General features: G+C 34.0%; 1 protein-coding gene across 4 annotated transcripts in view; it reads right to left on the reverse strand.

Annotated features, from left to right (window-relative positions):
* Window positions 1–24,890, reverse strand: part of ATRNL1 (attractin like 1) — a 1,209,934-nt gene that overhangs the window by 494,587 nt on the left and 690,457 nt on the right. For all 4 annotated transcript variants that reach the window (XM_027852049.1, XM_027852052.1, XM_027852050.1 and 1 more), the window contains one exon: window positions 16,180–16,258. In XM_027852049.1, coding sequence (XP_027707850.1) covers window positions 16,180–16,258 — 79 coding nt within the window. The remainder of the gene's footprint in view (window positions 1–16,179; window positions 16,259–24,890) is intronic.

The raw sequence follows: 24,890 nt of genomic DNA on the forward strand, positions 1-24,890 counted from the left end.
GTCACTTAATCCTGTTTTGCCTCAGTTTCCTATGTGTACAATGAGCTGGAGAAGGAAATGGCAAACCACTCCAGTATATTTTCCAAGAAAACCCCAAATGGGGTCATGAAGAGTTGGTCATGACTGAAAAGACTAAAAACAAATTGGATAGCGGATGTGGATGTCATTATTCTATATTTTGATGATCTTAAAAGAAGAATGGAAATGGAATGGGAGATGAATACACATTGTGGGGATGGCTGAAGGATTAGGAAAATCATCTGATATAATTGGGGTATGCAAGTCGATTTCTTTAAAAGCCAAGATGAAAGGGTATAGGTAGCAGATGACACCTGGACCTTACTCTCATCTGAATAGTTAAGGAAGAAAAGAACTCACACACAGTTGAATACAAACATGCATTTCACTCAACAGAAAAACAGGCAAGAAAGGGGAGAATGAAAAAAGGAATAAGAGGGAGGGTAGATTAAGGGAAGATTTTGTCCTAAGAAAAACAAATTTAAAGGAAGGTAGATTTTGAAGATAAACTTAAAAGAAAAGATAGAAAAGAACTCATAATTGAGCTCTGGGTGAGAGAAGCAGACTAAAGGACAGAAGAGTAGAAGAACTCTGAACAACACAATAACCAACTCACAATTTCATATCCTCCTGATAGAGAGGTGACATACTCAGAATACAGACTGATGCACACTTTTGGGGGGACATAGAATATAAGGAAATTTTGGTTCTTGATTATAAATGTTAGTACAAGGTTTTTTTTGCCTTTCTTTCTTAATAGAGGATAGGGAGGTATGAGTGGGTGATGGGTGGGAGAAAAGACATCTTTTGCCTGATTGAAAAAATAATTATTAAAAAGCAGCAGTAACTATTCTATGTGGCTTCATATATTAACATGTTTATAGAAAGAAATGAATGTACTACTACAATTATGTTAAATGAGATACAGAACCAAATAGAAATTTAAAAATCTATTAAAATATAAAATATACTAAAACATTTATTTAATTTCAAAATACCATATATCAAAGAATAAAGATAATGTATATTTAGATACATATTTAGTAGTCTTTTAATATAGTGTGGTCCAGATTTTTTATTTTTTTAATTTTTATTTTCTATATGCTAAGAAGGTTGGGAAAATCAGTTCCTAAGGAAGCTATCATTATAAGGTACTTTGTACAAAACTATCTAATGTGTTTCAAAATGATTAATATTATATCCAAAACCCAGACTTCTATATGAACTATTAAGTGACAAATTTTGATTTCACAAATTTAAAATATTTCCAACTCAGAACTGCATCATTCATATGGAAGCATTTTCTTCCTCATAAAGAAAAGTAAGATATTTTAAAAGAGCTCAAAAACTAAGAAATTTTAGTTCATTAAAACTCTATGCACCATTCTGCACTGTCTATTGGAAATCAGATTTTGATAGATTGCTCATATATCTAAAAACCCACAAATATCTCATGTAATTTTTCTAAGAGTGATTCAAACACATGAAAAATCATTAACCAAAGCTCTAAAACAAGTTTCCATGTTTCCCATGGAGAAACATTATGCATACTTAGTGAACAGTTTATTTAACATAAAGTTGCTAATGTAATGGTATTAAACAAAAATAACCATAACTAGCATTTATATAGTATTTTAAGGTTTGCAAACAGCTTTACAGTGGTAATCTTATTGGATCCTCACAACAACTGTGGGGGATAGGTGCCCCTTTTATGGATGAGGAAACTGAAGCAGGCTGAGGTGAAGTGATTTTCCCAGGGTCACACATCTTGTAACAGGCCAAATTTGAATTCAGATCTTCCTTCCCATCTATAGATCTACAACTCATGTCACTGAGCCATATGCCTTGTGATGAGCATACTAGACTTCAATGTGTCTGTTTGACTATAATTCAGTATTACACTATTTATACCCTTCATCTAATACATTTATGCATCAACAATGGCTATACTCAATTGCTCTGAAAAAAAATCACTCTTTTACCATTATAATGCAGTCCAAAAAATGAAATATTTTCTGTTTTATTTAGCAAAATTTTTAGATGCCAGAGTCATAACTGGTCCCTAGTCATCTACAAGATGAATACAAGGTAAAAAAAAATATTTCCCTTCTATTCTTCTTTAGGCTTTTTGTTATGTTGACCTATATAGAAGATTGTCAAAGAGAAATTGTTATGTCAGACTTCAAAGGGATAAAATATAATTAACTTGCTTTGTTGAACTTTCCCAATTAATGTTTTATGTATACAACACCAATAAAATAAAGTGATGAGTTAAAACGTAAAACAAAACCTTGAACAAAACTATTCCGTTTTACCTATGTACCTCAGATTGATTTGACTTATTCACTGAGATGATTGTAATTATCATTGTTTGGACATTTTATGTAACTCAGGAACTATGGCAGTTGAGAAGACAGAATTCAGTGGGAAATATGAGTGTAACATCTTTAGGATTCACATCACTTTCAGACCATCTCTTCACCATGCCCTCCTCACTGCATTCTAGCACCTCTATTTGTATCACCCTCCCCAATAGAATATAAGCTCCTTTAGGGTAGGGCCAATCTGGCTTTGCATTTCTATCTCTATGGCTTAGGGCATTGCTTGACATATAGTGAGTGCTTAATAATCCTCCCTCTCATTCTCTCTCAGTCTCTCTCTCTGTCTCTCTCTCATTTAGGATAGGGTAAAAATCAAGTAGACATTTGAGGTATAAAACCTAAATTCTATCCTGAGTAAGAAATTACAAGAATAATACTTCAAATGGGATATGTGAATATAGGAAGCTGTGTGAACAGCATGTTCTACTATATTTTATTAGTTTAGTATGGTATAGTTTGGTATGCTATTCACTCAGTTTAGCATGGTATAAAGATTATTAATAGTGTTCAAGGGGCAGAGCCTAGATGGCAGAGTAAAAGCAGTGACTTGTTTGAGCTCTCCCCCAAACCCTTCCAAATATCTGTAAAAAAAATGACTAAACCAATTCTAGAGCAGCAGAACCCACAAAAAGACAGAGTAAAACAAATTTTCCAGGCCAAGACAACCTGGATAGTTGATGGGAAAGGTCTGTTGCACCTGGCTAGAAGAGGAGCATAGCTCAACGGGGGCCATGCAGGCAAAGACCAGGCCCCAGTGAACCTGGAGCAGGCCTCAGGGGACTGAATCACTGAAAGCTTTGGAGGTTTCTAGACTTCTCAACCCACAAATGCCAAAGACTGCTTAAAAGGTCAGTAGGAAAGGTCTGTCAAACCTGGGTGAAAGAGGAACATAGTCCAGCCCCAGTTCTGGCATAGTCCTGGGATGGTGGTGGCTGCTTCTGGAGTGCTCAGCCCACAGACAGTGGAGGAATCAAGTGGTTGATCAGAGAGGGATTGCAGGGATCTCTTTGCTGGTGCTGAGGCAGGATTCTCTTGCTTTGTTTGTGCTTGGATCTAGGTCACAGTCCAAGGTGGTGGTCCTGGGGCAAGGAGGAGCACGGGCATAGCAGAGTTTCTGGTAGTGGTAGAGGGGCAGTTCCAAGGCAGAAAAGAGTGCTTGTGGTTACTCATAGACCAAAACAAAGGCCAGGAAAGGAGTAAACACTTCTCCTTCGATCATACCACCTTGGAAGAACTGAAAATCTACAGGTCCCTAGAAGTATCTGTGAAAACATCTACAGAAAAACCCTGAAGCTTGGGACAGTATACCCTCCACACTGGAAACAGAGCCCTACTTTAACAAAGCATTAAAAAGTCAAGTAATTGGCTGGGAACATGAACAAACAGTAGAAAAAACTCAGACTATAGAATCTTACTTTGGTGACAAAGAAGATCAAAACATACAATCAGAAGAAGATAACAAAGTCAAAACTCCTACATCCAAAGCCTGCAAGAAAAATATGAGTTGGTGTCAGGCCATGGAAGAGTTAAAAAAGGATTTTGAAAATGAAGTAAGAGAAGTAGAGGAAAAATTGGGAAGAGAAATGAGAGTGATGCAAGAAAATCATGAAAAAAGAATCAACAGTTTGCTAAAGGAGACCCCAAAAAATACTGAAGAAAATAACACCTTAAAAATAGACTAACCCAAATGGCAAAAGAGGCCCAAAAAGCCAATGAGGAGAAGAATGCCCTAAAAAGCAAAATTGGCCAAATGGAAAAGGAGGTCCAAAAGCTCATTGAAGAAAATACTTTCTTAAAAATTAAAATGGAGCAAATGGAAACTAGTGACTTTGTGAGAAATCAAGACATTGTAAAACAAAACCAAAAGAATGAAAAAATTAGAAGACAATGTGAAATATCTCATTGGAAAAACAACTTACCTGAAAATAGATCCAGGAAAGGTAATTTAAAAAATTATTGGACTACCTGAAAGCCATGCTCAAAAAAGAACCTAGACATCATCTTTCAAGAAATTATCAAGGAAAACTGCCCTGATATTCTACAACCAGAGGGTAAAATAGAAACTGAAAGAATCCACTGATCACCTCTTAAACGAGATCCTCAAAGGAAAACTCCTAGGAATATTGTAGCCAAATTCTAGAGTTCCCAGGTCAAGGAGAAAAGATTACAAGCAGCCAGAAAGAAACAATTCAAGTATTGTGGAAACAATCAGGATAACACAAGATTTAGTAGCTTCTACATTAAGGGATCAGAGGGCTTGGAATGAGATATTCAGGAGGTCAAAGGAGCTAGGATTACAACCAAGAATCCCCTACCCAGCAAAACTGAATATAATTCTTCAGGGGCAAAAATGGATATTCAATGAAATAGAGGACTTTCAAGCAATCTTGATGAAAAGACCAGAACTATATAGAACATTTGACTTTCAAATAGAAGACTCAAGAGAAGCAGAAAAAGGTAAACAGGAAAGATAAATCATAAGGGACTTATTAAAGTTGAACTGTTTACATTCTGACATGGAAAGATGATATTTGTAACTCATGAGACCTTTCTCAGTGTTAGAGTAGTTGGAGGAAATATATATAGACAGAGGGCACAGGGTGAGTTGAATATGAAGGGATGATACCTAAAAAATAAAATTAAGGGTGAGAGAGGATTGTACTGAGAGACGGAGAAAGGGAGAGGTAGAATGGGGTAAATTATCTCACATAAAAGAGGCGAGAAAAAATCTTTTACAGTGCAGGGGAGGTGAGAGAGAATGAGTGAATCTTATGCTTATCAGATTTGGCATAAGGAGGGAATAGCATATACACTTAATTCAGTATGGAAATCTATCTTACCCTACAGGAAAATAGGGGTAAGGGAGTAAGACAGGGGGGGAAATGATAGAAGGGAGGGCAGATTGGGGGAGGGGGTAATCAGAAGCAAACACTCTTGAGGAGATACTGGGTCAAAGGAGAGAATAAAGGAGTGGCAGGACAGGATGGAGGGAAATATAGTTAGTCTTTCACAACATGACTATTATGGAAGTGTTTTGCATGACTACACATGTATAACCTATGTTGAATTGCTTGCCCCCTCAATGAGGGTGGGGGGGAGGGAGGAAGGGAGAGAATTTGGAACTCAAAGTTTCAAAATGAATGTTAAAAATTGTTTTCATACGCAACTGGGAAGTATGATATACAGCCAATGGGGTATAAAAATCTATCCTGCCCTACAGGAAAATAGAAGGGGAAGGGGATAAGAAAACAGGGAGGGATGATAGAAGGGAGGGCAGATTGGAGGAAGGGATATTCACAATGCGTGCCATCTTGGGGTGGGGAGAGGGGAGAGATGGGCAGAAAATTTGGAACTCAAAATCTTGTGGAAGTGAATGTTGAAAACTAAAAATTAATTAATTAAAAAATAAAAATAAATTGTGTTCAAGAGTAAGTGATTTCCTTTTATGAAAGTCTCATGTATACACATTTTAATACCTTAAAGGCCCATTAGCCTTCCTTTCTGATTAATATACTATTAATCAGAATTATACTATTATATAATTATACTATTATAAATATACAATTTTACTATTATCATTATGTAATATCAGTCAGATCTATTTTTAATAAGCTACAGCACTCTCTAAAGCTCAGGCCTCCATTACTAAGAACTCATTAGTAATGGGTGGACAGGAGTAGAGTGGCAAAGATAACTTTTGCCTTGGTCTAGATTCTCATCTTAATTTTTTGCTGTTTTATCATTACCTTTTGAAATAAGAGCAACCCCTTTAAGATATTCTCAATAGGACAGTTTATTCCTCTCCCTGTCCCCCTTGCCTCTCCTTATGTATTTTAAACTCTGACTTGAAAGCTATCTTGCTAGTCTATCATCTACTAAAGACTCATGCTTATTTTTATTTTCTCAAGTATACACAAATAAAAGATCTTACTGTAAATGAAATTAATATAAAATAGTTGTTTGGGTTTGCATTCAATGCAAATTTATCAAATTAAGTTGGACCTGTGTCTTTAAATGGCTGGCAATTACAACGAATTAGACTATGACATGACTATGTAGGGAGCAATTTACTATTAATCCACCTTTAAGTTTTTTTTAATTTCCTCTATTTCACAGTTTCCTTTTCCCTTTGTACATATATTAGATGGATCAAATTACATTTGATTAATCAAACTGTGAAGACCTTGAGGGCAGAAAAAACAATGACTGTCATTTTGCTTAGCTAGCACAACAGGGACTCAAAATGTAAATTGAAGAAAAGTAATAAATGACTATTTAAAATAAGCACTTAACAACAAATTAAAATACACTCTAAATTTTCACCACTATATTATTCCATAGAAAATAGGTATAATGCAAATCAGTATAGTAATTTATACTTTCTTTTCACCCTTTCTAGTAAACATTACATCAGATTGGATAGATTTATAGCAATATTGAACTCAGACAGCCTACTGTGAAACTTTGTGTCATGCTAACCACTGACTAATCAAAGAGGCATTCTTTTGTGAGTAGAACATAATGAGCACTTGACTTAGGCTTAGAAGATCTACGTTCTAGTTACAATTCCAACACTTAGGAGTTACATGATCATTGTTGAATCACTTAATCATTATAAATCTCAGTTTCCTCATGTGAAAAATGGATATAATATTATATGCAATCCATGTCTTATAGGATTGTTTAAAATTAAACACTTTCAAAATAGTAAAACCCTAAAAATTAATAATATCTCTGAAAACACATAACGAAACATACCTTCCTCCTCTTGGCAGAGAGAGTAGCAGGGAATTTGGGAGCAGAATGTTGCATACAATGTCAGATATAGTCACTGTGTTGTTGCTTTTTCTTAACTATTTCTATTTCATACAAGGGAAGGGTATAATCTCATGGGTGTGAAGTTGGTTCATTCATATCTGTGGCAGGGGAAGAGTATGGCATCTAGGAATGACTATATTGACAATAATAACAATAATACTGTTAAGGCCCTATATAAATGTGTGGTTAGTGGTGGCAGTAGTAGTGATAGTAGTAATAATAATCATTGTTATAGTCTTGGTTGTAGTCATAGTCAGAGTAGAATAGTAGTAGTATTGGTAGAGTACATAAGTAGACCTTAGTACTCCTGCAATATCTTATCATTATGTAGAAATGACCACAGGGACTCAAAGGTTATGCAAGCAGGCCACTTATAAGGTTCAAAACCAAGCTTTAAAAATGTTTTTATCATGGGCTTATAAATGGATGTCATTCCCATTGTCTGAATATCAACATAGATACACTTTGAGAGGCTTGTCACTAAAGTTTGGCTACTAGTAAATGAATTTTTTTCTGGATAGGAAATTACTGAAACCATTGACTAAGATACAGTTTGGCTGTAATAGCATATATGGAGGAAATCTCACACTGGTGATGTAATGGGCTCTTGAAGAACTAACAATAATAGTAATAGTTATTGTTTTATGCATAGTATCATTAAGACTATGTCTACCAAAATTTTCTTAGTTAACTTTCAGGCTATTTTGAGCATATACTTTATATTAGTTCTCTAAGTATAATAACATAATAATTATACATGATTTTATGATAATTTCATTTTAAAATTAGCCATTATATTTTTCATTTGGGAAACTCTAAAGAAAGATGATAAGTTCTAGGCACTCATGCAAAAGAGAGAAGATTTTAATGGATCTAATCTTTTTTTTATTAAAGCTAAGAATATAAATATTTTATATGCAGAACTGTTTTATGATCTTCTTGCAATTGGGGGCCTAGTGTATTATAGACCACATTGGATAGTTAGGAGAAGCTATTTTTGGGTCAATTGCAATGACATGTGAATGAAGTGTGTGGGTAGACATATTGTAACTGGTTCTTATTGGCCTACTCTATGGTTGAGTGTTCAGAAGAAACCTTTTCCGATTAATTATGTAACTAAAACAGCGAAATCCTTTTAAAAGAAACAGACAATACTAGTTGACTCTCTTTGCAGCATTAACATCTGGAAGATGAACTAACATCTTCACCCATGCTATATAATAAGGAGTTCAGGGCCTTAGGTGTTATTTCTTCTTCTAAAGATATAAGGTCCCTAAGAAATTAGGCTTTCTTGGCCTCTTCTGTCTTAGGTCAAAGGAGTTGATTCTGTGACCTTAGGAATTTCAAAAGCCAGGAGATGAGTCAGAGGAATCAGCAAATCTATACAAATCTAGATCAGATGTTAGAGTCAGGTCTTGAAGAACATGGAGATATCATTTGGAATGACCTTGGACTCCACCCCAGCAGAATCTAGCAGCAATCTAACACTTGCGCAAAACTGGGAATCTGGCTGCCTTTTGATATAAACTTTGTAGGACCCATGCTATGAAATAAATGAGCTAAGTAGTGAACCAAATTCCCAACAAAGACTGATGAACTTTAGGGGGAATTATGTTCCCAAGATGTTGAAGAAAATATTTGTTCTCATTATAGCTTCCTTTGTAAAATCTACCTGATATAAAGTGGTTAAATGGAACTGAGGTGATAAATACTAGCCCCTTCAAATAGAGGGAAACACAAGTCATGAGAGCTCAAGTTAACCGGAGGAAAAAAAAAAGACACTCACATCCTAGAAACCTGAAGCGAGATGTAGCAGGCCTATCACAGAGAAAATAGGGCTAGGGCATATTCGTTACATATTTAAACCAAAACAGTCATTCAGTCAGTGGTTAATGGAAAGAACACTGGACTCAAGATCAAAATAACTGGATTTCAGTTCTGGCTCTGCGTCCAACTAGCTGTGTGACCTTGGACAAATCATTTAAACTGACCCTAGACCTGTATTCTCATATAAAAAATGAGGAGGTTGAATGAGATATGAATGTTTTAAGATCTTATTCCATGATCCAATGTGAAATGGGCATATTTTATTTTAGAATGAGTAAAGTTGCAATCAAATTCCTCAAAATGTATTAATTTGGAAAACTAATTCTCAAAAGGCCTTCATGAAATTGCCCATTTAAAATGTAGCTAACAAATATTATGAACATTTTTTTGGGATGCGGTAGAAAATGTCAACAGGAGGTTTTAAAACCATCCTGAAGTTTAAAAAAAAATAGAGGTTGTCCAAGACAGTCTTGGAATTGGTAAATGTTCCCTGGTTCATTGTTGGGAGTGGAGGAGAAAACAGTGTTGCAACTTAAAGAACCTTGTATTTCTGGATCTGGTTTTGCCACATAAGTGACCTATATATAAAATAATAATTATGATAACAAGCATTGTATATGGTATAAAAGAGTTTTGACTTTGAAAAGAAGTAAATTTGACTGAGATCAAAACATTCATAGGAAAAAGCAACTACTTGTTTCTTTCACAGAAAAAATATTTGTGGTTTTATTTGTAGATATTAATATAGTCTCAACAGTTTTTGCTACATATTAGGATTTAAATATGTAAAATATAGATTAAATTATACTATTTTCAATAATATTTCTACCCTATTTTATGAAAATGAATGTGATACAAAATAATTTGTGTATAATTTCTAATTTAATTATCTTTAATTCTCCCTAAGCAAGTCTTGGTAGTAAATTAGGAATCCAAGATGCCAGATTTCTATATTAATTCATTATTACTGTCTTGTCTATGATCTAGGCACCATGGAGAATTCTAGAACATAATGGGAGATACTACACAATTTCTATGGCAAATTAAAGTATATAAACACTAAATTATATGCTCCTAGATAACTAAGGTTATGTCTTATTCATCTTTTTGTCCCCTCACGAAAAGCCCTCAACAAATATTGCACAGGACCATAGAATTAGAGTCATAAAGTACCTTGTAGATCATCTAGGTCAATACTCACATTTTATCGATGAGGAAATTGAGGACCAGAAAGGTGAGTCACTAAAAAAGCAAGACCTGAATCTCGGTCCTCTGACTCAAAATCCAGTGCTACCATGACACTACTTATCTGTTGAATCAAACTGAACCAACCTGTACACTGTTTTTGTGTTCGTGTTTGCTTATGGTAACTTGTAAGTGTTAGCATCTAAGGTACCTTTGAATGTTCATGTTTTGTGATCCTCTGACAAACATTATACTTACACACAGATATTGGTATGTATTTATCCCTAAAGCAAAATTCTCCAAAATGACTGATAAATGCTGAAATCTTATTTGCATCTTTTACATACTTACTTTATGGAACACTTCATTTTATACATGTGATAGGAAATCTAGGTCCTTAAGCATGGTCTACATATAAACTCTTCACAAAAACATAAAAGGTTTTAGAGTATAACTATGGCATGGAAAATAAGAAATCAACAAACTGAATGTCATTTCACTGACCTCAGGAAAAAGTGTTAATTTATATTTAAAAGAAATATACTGTAAAAGAAAAACACAGATAATGATCTATTATACAATAATATGTATTCATAATATTTTAAAACTGGCTTAGGGAAAAGACTAAAAGAAGTTAGGGAAGTGACAGAAGAGAAGGATAAAGTTATTCACAAATCATATGAAGATAGTATAGCTTGAAAAACATTTCATTTAGCTGTAGGATGTCCACTACTTAATTACTTAGTGAAGCTAAATTTTAACAAATTTAAATCACAGAACAAAATATGTGGGAAGAATTTTTTTTTCTAATTGGAAAGGTTAACTTTTTCTGTAGCTATTAAAATAAACATGATATTTTCACCGATGATACTATTTTAGTTAGTTCTGTGTTGTAAATAGATACAACATAGTGAGAAATGATAGTTTTGATCTTTATGTTCAAGTCACATTGATACTCTCATATTTCAGTTCAAAATGAATATCACCTCACTTTAAAACAATTCAAATGATTTCTTTCAACTTATGTTCACTCTTGACAAAAACCTATGTTAAAAACCATATGCCATTGAAAAACTTGACATCTTTAAGGAAATTATAAAAGACATGTAGTAAGAGCGAATGGACCAATCTTTCTGTTATTATTGTAATCCTCTGACCAGAATTCACTTATTGTTCCCATTCGTTAATACAGAATGAAAGAAACCTTTCATATCTTTAATAAGTTTAGCATAGAAATGAGCTTGGAGCTATTATATGAATGAATGATCTTATTAAAAAGAAATCTTATGAAATTTCATTTGTGTATTTTTAAAAGCCTTTGAATTCTCAGGAGGACTACTCAGAAGGAATCACATTAATAAAAGAATTCTGATATTAAAATTATACTCAGGTTACTTTTTTATATCCACAAGCTTATCTAATTAATAAAAAGTGGTAACGTCTAATAGCTAGAACATATTAGTTGTATTTAAAGTATCTATGATCTAAATGCTGTTTTATAAAATTAAACATTCTCTAGATCTTCAGAAAAATAATTAGTGCAGATTACTGCAATAGAATGGGAAGAATGTAACAAGTGTTTACTGTGAAGAATATTCTGGAACATTGAAAATACATAGATGGCTTGAATTTTTTTTTCAAGGCAATGTATCATTACTTAAAAAATGACTGAAATTTAAAACGAAGGAGTACAGCATTACATTTCAGGTGAAATTTTGAAAAAAATAGTCATGGCAATAATTATTTCAGACAAGGTAATTATTTAAAAAATGGTCAACAAAAAGGGTCATTACACAGATAATGAATATGTTTATATCAAATATACATAGACTGGGATAATGTCTTAGTGCTTAAAGGAGAAGATAACTGAGATAGTAAGACAAAAATTGTCAATGACTTTAGCATTTTTCAGACTTCATTATATCTAACAGATAAGAAAGAGATTAAGGATCTGAAAAAAAGGTTAAAACAATTTGAAATTACCTAACTTTGGAAATCACTAAATGGGAATTTTAAGGAATACATTTCTTTTTCAGCATCATACAGCACTTTTACAAAAATCGATCACATAATACAGGCTTAAATAAAGGACTTACAAATATAGAATGATAAGAACATTAAATTAATCCCCTACAGGCTATAATGTAGTAATACATAAATACACACATATATAATATACATGTGTATACATTTGCATATGTGTGTGCATGTATTAGATATCCTAAAAAACATCTCACTTAATAATCATATGACAAACATAATCACTTAAAGTGATAAAGCATAAATCAATAGTCCCACTCCACTCTCCATCACCTACTCTCATTCTGAACTTCTTTATTTATATCTAGGATACCTCCATCCTTCTTAACACTTAGGTTTGCTACCTTGATATCTTCCTCAACTCCTCACTTTCACTTGTCCCACTTATCTAATCAGTTGCCAAATCTTGTCATTTCCATCTTCACAACATCCCTCATACCAATACCCTTCTCATGCACATAGCCATTATCCTAGTCAAGGACTTAAAAATCTCTCACTTGGACTATTAAAATATAGTTTCTTAATTTGTATCCTTGTCTTATAAATCTCATCACTCTAATTCCATTCTCTGCACAACTGCCAAAGAAATTTTCTTAAAGTTAAGCATCACCATGTCACCCTTCTACCCAGTAAGTCATAGTGGTTCTCCATTATTTCAAAGATCAAATGGCTACCATTCAAAGCTAAATATAACCTATCCCAATCTACCTTTCCAGTTTTGTTACAGATTACTCCCTTTCATATGCACCATAGTCCAGCCAAAATGGCCTCTCTTGTTTATCGTGTATAATATTTCATCTGCCATCTCCATGTATAGCCCATATAAGCTATGAGGATTTTTATAACAACTCTTAATGCCACATAGGAATTAGGTCCCCAGAGCTTGGCTACCTTTTCTCTTCATGGTTCTAGAAGTACTCTTAAGAATTTAGTATTTTTTTAGAAAGGGGGTATTTACTAGGGTGGAACAATAAGTATATAGGAGATACAAAATATCCCCCAAAAGTCTATGACATCTTCCTCTACAAGTACATATAAATTCCAGTGGGAAATGGGCTCAAGCATAGAGAGCATGCATAGCAAAAGGATAACTCACAGCTCCTATTTGCTGGACGTTCTATTCTCCTATTCATGGGATGCTTAAGAAGTAGCGCTTAAGAATGGTGAATCTGCACCTACCCATCATTGACTCCTGATGCAGTCATTGTTTTTAGCTTACCCAGAAATCTGCCTCTGATATAGATGCAAAGATGGAAGTTAAAATATCCTCTTCATTTTTTCATACTGGCAAAGGAGACCAAACCTCCTTTGGCCAAGTGTTGAAGGTTTAGGGAGGAGGTCTGGCTAAGGCTAAGACAAAGGACTCTTTTCTTTTCTTTTTGGTGAGGCAATAAGGGTTAAGTGACTTGCCCAGGGTCACACAGTTAGTAAGTGTCAAGTGTCTGAGGCCAGATTTGAACTCAGGTCCTCCTGACCCCAAGGCCGGAGCTCTGTCCACTGCACCACCTAGCTGCCCCTAACAAAGGTCTCTTTTCCACTCTCCACATAGTAAATCTATAGAGATGTTCTAAAAAGTCATGCTTGCTTCAACCTCTTGAAAGAATCTAGTTCTAACTAGCTTACTAATTTATAGATGATTCCTGTATGACCAAATTGCCTTGGCCTATCCAATCAAGAGTGTTGTGCGGTTTCATTCTGATTCATGGGACTTGTTTGGACTTAATCCAAAATCATATAATCTCATGTATTTAATATATCAAGTCTAAAATGGCATGGGGATGGTTTCAACCCTAACTTTATACATGCTTTTATCCCCCAGCTTTATCTATGTATTAATCCTGTGAAATGCCTAATTGTGTTTAATACTCAGTTCAAATTCTACCTCTTACATGAGAGGCCTTTCATGATCCCTACTTCCCTCCCCTCCCAAGAAGCGTGTGCTTTCACTCAAAAAATTACAGTGTATCTATTTCGTATATGCTTATATGTGAATGACTTGTCTCTCCTTGCTATGATGTAAGTTCGTTTAGGAAAGGGAATTCTTTTTTTTTGTCTTTTTGTCCTCATTGCTTGGAACATAGTAGCTGCTTAATAAATGCTCGCTGATTGACTGAAATATTAACAAAGGACAGGGATTTAAATGGTCACCAAATAACATTATATTAAACAGGGGGTCAAAGAATAGATCATAGAAATGCCAAACAAGTGTATTAAGCTAAGCAGAGTTTGCTTCCACAGGAGGTTATGGTTTTCCCCTGACTAGAGTTCTTAAAGAAAAGTCTAGATTATTGCTTGTTGAATGCGATGTAAAGAGGATTCCTATTTAGGTAGTAGTGGCCCTAGATGATCTCAAAGGTCAATTGCTACTTTTTGTTTTTACAATGAATGTTTCTCTTTCCCTTGACTCTAAAATTTGCTATTCTAGGTCATAACAAAAGCCTGGAATACACTCTTCCTCCTTATTAGCCAAACACACTTCTTCCCTTTTCTAAAGAACAATATTTCTGCAAGAAAAGAATATTTGAGCATGGAGATTTGGTCCAAATTATTAACCTTAGTTGGTAAAGTTAGTAGAAATATGTAAATATGAAAGGTATCTGTCTGATTAAATTACTTTTTTTTATTATCTGTTAAAGTAATATGATAGGCAAAATCTCTTTCACAATCAGAAAAATATAAATCCTTAGAAATTCCACTGAGAGAAAATTAGAATAAAATTAGAATAAGTCTCTGACAGAGACTGGTTTGAGAGAACAGAAGCTGAATAAAAGTTATAAGAACAGTTATAGGTTCCTAGTGTTTAATGAAATTTTAAAACATCCAGGAGAATGATTAGGGAAAACTGAGCACATTCACTAAACCTATAGATTCTGTAAAAAAATGTACTTGCTTTCAAATATTTTTTAAAATAGAAATAATCACTGTATCATAGCATTAAATCATTGTTGAACAAAATTACTCACATGGAAAGAATCACAAAATACAGAATCAAAAGGAGTACTAATGTATTAAAAAGCAAACCAGTTAAAAACTGTGAGGAAAGAAATAATAAATGTATACAGAATTACTTGTCAAACAAGGATTTGACTGACATTCCTTTGAACCTTTGAATAAAAGGAAATTCATGCAACAAAATAAGATTGTCTAATATATATTTATATCATTGGATTATGAAAATTGACTGTGGTTCTGTAATTATTTGTCCTTTATACATTACCAAATTGTCTTACACTTCTAAGGAATACAAATCTTTAATTCTCACATGCAAATTTATATAAAATTAATTTTTTAACCTAAAACATACTAGATGGTCAGGATAGATGGATTTAGAATGTTCCATTCTCTAAGAAAATAATTATTATATTTTGGATAAATTATAACAAAATAACCTATTTCCAAACTCACCAATAGGTGATCATCACTGAAGTTATGTATGATTTTAAATGTATTACCTAAATTACAGGAGGTTTTTAAACACCATCCTGATTGAGACAAATGATTTTCTTGATATTTGAGGTTAACTTGGAAACAACTGTTTACCTATATAAGTGCCATCATTTACCTATTGTTTGCTTTCAGTGTTGTTATTTATAAGTTCATACAACACAAGAGGAAAAGAAATTATAAGAAAACACTATAATCAGTGATATCAGCAGGTCCTATTTTACCCACCAACTTCTAGCTAATCAACTGTTAGATATTGATTTAATTTAACTATAGCCTAAAAACTGTCACATAGTGTAAAACTAATATTGCATTAGAGTTCCTTGCTCTACCTAAACACATGAAATTAGGCAAATTAGTTCACAAATTTAAAATAACCACACTAATAACACATAAGTGCTTGCATCTTTTAATTCACTATGTGAAACATGTATGTAACCATTTATAATAGATATGGTTTGGATACCTCTCTCCGTCGAGAAGCCCAACAAGTTTGTTTGATCTTCCAGACAACAGCAGCTACCAGTAGGAGGGATAAGAAACAACTGGAGAAAAAAAAGAATAAAGAACAATGTTATAAGCAAAAAATATAATTACAATATCAGATCAAATAAAGAAAAGTAATCACAGACTATTTAAAGTAACCTCCTTTCCTTGAAAATTATTCAACAAAATAAGGATAAATACACAAGTTTTAAATACCATCAAAATATTAACTTTGCTTCTGCTAAAGCTGGAAAATTATCTTGAGGCCAAATATGCATAAGGCCTTCAAGCCAGCAGATAAAAAACAAACAAACAAACAAACAAAAATGAAATTTGAGGTTAATCTACTGGCAGAAAAAGAGAATCACTACTTCTTTTTATTTTTCATTAAGACCCAAGAGATTTACAACTTAAGGCTTTCCTCAGTGGGAATAACCAATATAATTTTCCATTTGTTTTTTTCTGAGATGTGATGAACACAAAAGGAATCTTTTACTATTTCATACTATCAATATTATTATATTTTATTGTTATATTAAAAATGTAACTGAAAAGAGCAAAAAAGGTTGTTGTCTTGCTTTGCAAAACAAGATTATTCCTTCCCCAAATATGTACCATTTTCATCATTCATATTCTATACTTTTCTGAATTTCTGCTCTTTTTTCAAGAAAACATAAACATGTGAGTTGGGTGACACACCTGAAGATCCACCCATTTATTCCTTCATTAAATCATTCAGCGTAGCATAAAATTGCTATTATAGCTACTATGTACACTATGCTGGGTGACAGGGGATATAGAAATAAATAAAACAATTCCTTCCAAGAGTTCACAAGTCAGTGGGGATGATTAAAAATTGTATGTAGTTGAGTATGCAAGTAAGAAAAGGGTTAAGTGCAAAAGAACAATCCAAAGTTATCTTGACCCTGTTTGGAGGATAGAGGAAGTCTATCTGGGAGCACCTGAGAAGGCTTCTTAGGGGAAGTAACATTTGAGGTGGGGTAGGCCAGACAGGCATTTTATCAAAAGGCAGGTATGAGATGGTTATCAGAGGTGTAGGAAAAAGTACAGAGGTGGAACATGATGGGATAATTTGGCTAGTGTGGGCAATATGAGGGTAAAGAGCATCGGGGAGGATCTAAAAGGAATTTGAATCAAGAGTGAGAATCGTCTTGAAAGAAAATTTAAAGGTAATTTAGAGCTATTAAATGCTTGTGAGTAAGGGTTAGACATCAAAAAAGTGTAGAGAGTATATTCAGAAGTAACTTGATCCATCTGAAAGGAATGAGAGTTTTGTTATGATTTTATTTGTGTATGTAGGGGCAAGGCTTTCCCATTGGGAAAGACCAATACAATTATACAATTTTATATAAATTACATTAAAATTTTATAAATATATAATGTATTAATAAATATAATTTATTGAAATTTTATATATAATTTATTATATAAATTATACATATAATTAATTTTGTATAAATCTGCATGTGAGAATTAAAGATTTGTATTCCTTAGAAGTATAAGACAATTTGGTAATGTATAAAAACACAAAAACCACAATTTTACAAACATGAACACACCTTTTTGGTTTTTAAAATTTGAAAAAGTTTGACAATTTTAGAAAAATTTGAAAAAGTTGGGACTTTTATTATTTTTCCTTTGTGAGATCTTGCATCCTCTCTGGCATTAATTACTGGCATATTGACTTCCCAGGGCACTTGGAGATATTAATTGAATATGTATTGTTATAGGTTTGAGCTACTCACTGAGATTTGGGCTTTAAAAAGGAAGCAGTGAACAGAAGAGAAAGGAGCCCAAAAATTGGAGAGAAAAGTTTTGGGGAAGAGTAGGAAAAAAAAGAGAAGGACTTGATATGAATAAGGAAAAAGAAATTATGAGAGTGATTTCAAAGGTTTTGGACTTGTGAAAGCTAATGTCTATGCCTTTATTTCATTCTAGTAATATTGCCGCACTAACATTTCTAAAATTATGTCAAATATAATGACTGGGGGAGGGTATAAGGCCATTCTTGATTTACTCTCTCTCTCCTTCTCTCTCTCTTGCTCTCTCCCTCTCCCTCTTATTCTTTGGAGACATTATCCATGATATCTTCTATCTTCCAAGGTCTGGTGCTTCATGTGTGTGAATGTATGTGTATAGATAGATAGATATATGTATATATTGACATAAATATATGTGTATGTATATATACATATATAGCCTAAATCCAAGCTAATATTTAAATAAGTCTACAAAAAATTTGGTGAAATACAGAGTTTTAAAACAAAATAATACACACAACAGGGGACTGGAAATCTAGCACAGGTCAGTCCTCCAGACCTAGAATGTAGTTTGAAAAAGGACTTGAAGTTGGCCTCCATACACCTCAACGTGAGAAGGCTAAAGACATAGTATACGTATGTATGCATGTATGTATATACAGCCATTTATGTACACATGTATGCATACACATGAATATACATATATAGGATATACATATATATATACAGACACATATTTTTAATTTGCATTGAGAATTCTGATTTCTGACCTATTTTATTCATGATGTCTTCATGAAAAAGATTTCTCTTTTGAACCATTCTGGAGATTTTGCCGACGTTCCATGATTTTTGGGAATCCTTGCAATTCTCTTTTTGATTGGAAAGTTTTATTTTTCCTGATAGCATAATATTTGTTCATTTTGGTCTGGCCTCTTTTAAAGCTTTCTTTCCTTTAATATAATAACATTTTTGTTGGTTTGTATGTTTATTAGCTATGTTTTTACTTAGATTTTCTCTTTTAGCTTTTTGGTCTTTTAGTTTTTTGCTTATATTTATTACTTTTCATTTATTTTTGATTTCCTCCTTACTCTTTGATTCCTCTTCATTTCATTGCTACACAAATTCTCAAATCTTGACATCCTCAACCTTTTCACATTGAGAGGTGTGGAAGCCCACACCAAGTCTTTGTTCAAAGTAAATTCTGATTTTACTTGGCAAAGTAGATAGAGTTCCAGGCCTGGAGTCTGGAAGACTCACCTTTATGAGTTCAAATCTGGCCTCAGACTCTGGCTATGTGACCCTGGGCAAGTAACTTAAACCTGTTTGCCTCAGTTTCCTTATCTCTAAAATGGGCTAGAAAATGAAATGGCAAACCATTCTAGTACCTTTGCTAAGAATACCCCAAATGAGATCTAGAAGACTTAGACATAACTGAACAGAGGACCAGCCACTGATGTATTTCCAGTCCCCTACTGTGTTTATTATTTTAATTTAAAAGTCTATATTTCCTTCACCTACATTTTTTGAAGGCTCATTTAAATCTTAATGTGGATTTAGGGACTGTTGTGAAAAGAAAATGAGCTCTCGTTGTCTTCTTCTGGATATATTTTATTAAAATTAAACAGTACTTTTTACTGTTTCTGGGTTCAGATCTTTTTGCAGGGTGGTTTTTCAGTGGTTTTTGAAGTTATAAGATAGCAGTGTTGGCAAATCTGAAGTATTCAATATACTTCAGAATAATCTACCATATAGAAATCAAAGGAAATAAATGAACACCTGGGGGAAAAAGGAACACAGTGCTGTTGAGGGAAGGTTTGAGGTGTAGAGGGATATATTTCAACATTTTTGGACCTTTCTGAAATGATTATTGTTGAAGTGATTCATATATGGAAGCATATCATTGATTAGGTAGCCTCATTTAGGGGGTGAAAAACCCACGACATTCCATAGAATTAACATTAGAATGCAAAATGTTATATTCTAGCAAATGTTTTGGTGACAAAGAAATATCCTCTGGTAGCAATCTAGCTAGCTGAATGCAAAGAGAGATAATATTGCTGGTATTTTATGCCAATTTAAGGTTAACTGATTATGGGCATCAAGACCAGAATGCATATTTCTATGAAGTATTATTAAAAGCTTTTGGGGGATTGTTAATTTTCCATTTCTCTGAAAAGGTTAGAAACTAGGGAATTGTGTTAAAAACATATTAGGAAAAGGTAATGATGTCCTTGTTCAGAATCTGCTATCCTAGTATGTGATACCTTCAAACAAAATTTTTAAAACAAGCTTTTTTCTCCCAAGAAAAGAATTTACAGTTTAAATATCTTGTTGGCAAAATGTACATTTTGCATTTTATTAGTGGATATTTAAATCATATTAAAATGTATGGATGCTAGCTATGTTAATACCAAGTATTTAGTGTGCAAAATACTGCACTATTCTCTGGCCAGGAGGCAAGACAATAAAGTACAGGCAGGATGGTGCAGGGGAAAGAGCATTGAACAGACAGATTTTATTCTAGTCCTGATGTGAAATCTTAAATAAATTACTTCTTCTTCTTGGGCCAAAATTTCCTTATCAATATACTGAGAAGTTTGGATCATGTATTCGGTATCCATCCATCCATCCATAAATTCCATCCATTAATTCATTTGACAAAAATGTGTCAAGTACCTACTGGTTGCAGAGCACTATGTTAGGTACTATGGAAGATAAAAAGTTGAGAAAAAGAGAGTCTTTATTCTCATGAGGTCTACCATCTAGGGAAAAGACATTGTCACACATAATTATAGTGTACAATATTCCTTGATAAATGTTCTAGAACAGTCAAAAAAGTGCTACATAAGGTCCAAAGGAGGAAGCTGTTACATAGCAGGGGGATGAGAAAAAGAAAGCTTCATGAGGAAAGTGGTATTTCAGGTGATTTTTAAAGGGCATGGAGAAATTTGATAGGCAAAGAATAGATATATCAGTAGGAGAATATTTCATGAATAAGAAATAGATCTAACAAAAACACAGGGATAGAAGAGCATGTTATGTGGTCAAAAATCAGAAAGCAGTCTGGTATGGATACAGCAATGAAGTAAGTAAAATTAAGTAAGCTTAGCAAGCTGAGTTGGGAGAGAATCATTAGAGACAAAGGAATCTGAATAACATTAATTAGATGATAGGAAATAATTAAAAATTTCTGAGCTAAGGAAAGGCATGACCACATCTATATATAAAAATTATATGATCTCTTGAAATTTCTCCAAAGCTAACATTCTGTAACTCCTCCCCAACACAATCATGGTGGCTTCCACCACTGGTTTGTCCTCTGCTTGAAAATCCATCATCTTCTAGTCATTGCTTTGAAATAATAAGCTCCTTTAATATTCAAATAGCCCCAAGAGACAACAAATTTAACTATTGCCAGTTATTCATTCCTTCACAAGTTCTCTTTGCTATAGCTGGTTAAAAATGCCACTAAGTAAGTTAGAATTTGATAGAGGGAGAAAGGAGGAGGAAGAAGAATATTTTTAGATTATGGAGCATTATCTAGAAAAGGTAGGCAAGGGTGGTCTTTAATAGTGATAAAAGTAATGGCAAGGAAAGAAAGGTGATAAAGAAATCTCACATATTAAAGTTAAATGCAAAATATTATCCCCATTTTATAAACAGCAGAACTGAAGTTTAAAGAGGTTAAATGGTTTTACAATAGTCCTATCACTATTAAATATCAGACCCTGTGCTTACAGGTGAGAAAAGATATATTCCTAAGTGAAGGACATGTAAAAACAAAATATATCAATGAAATTTTAAATAAGAAAAATAACTAACATTTATGGAGCCCCTACTATGTGCCAGCCACTGTACTAAGTGCTTTTACAGTTATTATCTCATGTGGTTTTCACAACCCTAGAGGTAGGTGCTATTATTATCTCCATTTTACAGATGAAGGAACTGAGGCAAATACAGGTTAAGTAACTTGCCTAGGATCACACAGCTAGTGTTTGAGGCCAGATTTGAACTCAGGTTTCCCTTATTTTAGGCCAGGTGCTCTATCTACTTTACCACATAGTTATAAAGGGGAAAAAAAGAGTTCATATTTGAATATAGATCTCTTGACCCAAAGTCCATTTTTCTTTCCACTATACTATCTTAATTGCCCCTAAGTTTATAGATAAAATAAATGTATTTCATAATTTTCTATAAGATTAACTTTGACTAAACAGTGTTTTATTTCTTCTGTAGAATGGGGGGCACTGCTGTCAAATACATAATGTCCTCAGAATAGCTAACCTAGATCCAAGAAACCCTGTCAATTAGAATTTAGTTAAAATTGTACTTCATGAGCCTTGACAGATGTGTTTGCTTTATCTTTTGTCAATTAGAGAACAAAATTAGTGAAGTTTAATGATTTATAATAAGAAAATCTGCAACAGAGCATTCCTCACATAATCCTAGGGCTTAGTCTATTACCATTAGTGGGGAGAGTATGTGAACATAGGAAATACACATGAGGGATACACATATGACCAGAGCCCACACAGAAGATCAACTCATGCTTCCAATGTTATCTGCTACTGTCATTGTAGTACTCATAAAGGGCCTGCTCCCCATGGGATATAGTCTCCATTGAACTCATTACTCTGCTCCTCCTTGCTAGTCTTATGATGACTGAGGGGGAAGTACTATCAGCTGAGTATTTCTCCCCAGGACTTGTAACATGTCAGTCAATAATCATTTATTAAGTGCATACTATGTCCTAAGTATTGTGTTAAGCATTAGGATACAAATACAAAAACAGTCTTTGTTGACAAGGAGTTTACAATCCAATTTGGGGCATAAATGACACACAGAAAGAAGCTGAAAAGTAGAGGGAGGAAGGAAGGAAGGTTCCTGTTTCAGATGATATGATGGAAAAGTCTAAAGGAGTACAGGCAGGTGGAAAATGAAGAGATAACTGGTCTGGAAACCCTCCTTAAATGGAGGCTTGGGAAGAGCTTCTTGCTCAGCTCTGCAATCAAAGAGTTCCCAGGGGCAGAGGAGACTGATGGAGTGTGAGTTCTAGAGCTGATGTAATCTTGCAGGATGAAGAGGTTCCTAAAACATAACAGAAATCCAAAGGAGTGTAGCCAGGAGAAAATGAAGATCAAGTCTGCTGGGTACATTGCTGTGTTTATCCCCACTAGTTTCATGGTGACTGCTGAGGATGTTTTCCATTGGCCTTCATGACATTAGCTAAATTCCAGCAGTCTCTACTAGACATCACTCTGCAATCCACTTCAAAATTTATCTTTTCAAAGTCACCCTCTGGTTACCTCAACTCTGCCTTTTTAAGGTGGAGTGCCTAGACCCTTTCCTGATATAGGTAGTCTGACCAATCTCCACAGCCACCACACTCTACCAACAAAACCAGACACAGGGTCTGCTACTTCTGAGTGGAGATTGAAACTCTCTTTTACCTATAATTATATAAATTAACATTAAACACTACCAACACCTTTTTGGGCTAGGCAATGTAATCAAATGTGAATTAGAACAAAAGGTATAAACTAAGGATGTAGTCATTGTTCTCTATCTATCTGGCCAAATTCCTGTCTATATTGTGCTTGTCAGCAGCAAAGACCCTTTGCTTCGCTTCTGGATTTTGGCCAGCAAAAACCTTGCCTTCTCCCCACACTTCAATAAATCTGTTATCTTACTGAAATTATTATTTCCTTCAAAGGCACAGATGGCAACCTATCCATGCCTTCTTATCTATAAGACTTTTGTCTATGTCTTTCCACAAATTCTCCACAGGCAGTCCATCCCTTTAGCTAGAATGGGCAGGGGTGGTGGGGAGGTGGTGGTGGGTGGGAAGGGGCTTTTGCTGTTTCCTGATATCACCTGGGTACCAATACACCAAGCTGGCTATCCATCTGTTATCTCTCAATGTTGCTAATGATAAGAAGCACTAATAAAATAAAATAAAATTTTGTTTCTAAAATGTATGATTATAACTTTCCATAATATATTTGAATTTTACTAAGGTAAACATTCATGTCATAGTTAATAATGCCATCTGTTTATGCATTCCTAATACAAACCCAATACTTTTAAAATACAACATAGTTCCATAAAGAACATGTACTCAAACATTAAAAAAGTTAATCAAAGGTTTAATAATCATTTTGTTTCTTCTTGTTGATTCTTCACATTTTATATTCTTATTCCATGTATTCAGTGAGAAATAAGTTTATCAGTAATATAATTTTTGTCTACAGATGTCTTTATATCCTTCATAGAAAAATACAGATTTTGTTAAAAGGAACTAGTGATCTTTAGTGTAAAGAAGACTTACAGTGAACATTATTATCATCTTAGAATACCTGAAAGGTTATTATTAAATGAATAATTAGATTTACACTACTTGGTTTCAAAAGGCAAAACAAAAATCAATGGGTCAAATTACAGGGAACCAAATGCTGTTTCAATAAAATAAACCTCCAATAGAGCCGGGACCAGAGATAGGAAAGTTAGGTGGATAGCAAGGGTTCGAAATGCAGGAACAGAAGATGGTGGCTTGCTTGGATGCTTAGGGTCCCAAATCCTCAGGAAACACTCAGAGATACACTATTTTACTAAATAATAAAAAAGATCAATAATAGTTGCCCCATACAACCTAGGCATTCATAGAAGGGCCCTCAGGGTCTTGGGTTAGATACACCACCAGAATAGGTTGAAAGTAAATCATACAGGGCAAAGGACAGGAAGCTATTCCTGGAGATTTTGAAAAATCTCTTCTGCCCAAGTTTTATATTCCTCAAGCCCATCCCAGGCCAGGCCAAGTCTTTTCACAAGCCAGAAACTGGAGCTGGGCATATAATGATTTGGGGGAGTTCTGGGCCAGTCTAGTGCATTGCATTCTCTCTACCCAAGTCAG

The sequence above is a fragment of the Vombatus ursinus genome, unplaced genomic scaffold (assembly GCF_900497805.2).
Source record: "Vombatus ursinus unplaced genomic scaffold, bare-nosed wombat genome assembly UNPS02009205.1, whole genome shotgun sequence".
Classification (NCBI taxonomy): Eukaryota; Metazoa; Chordata; class Mammalia; order Diprotodontia; family Vombatidae; genus Vombatus; species Vombatus ursinus.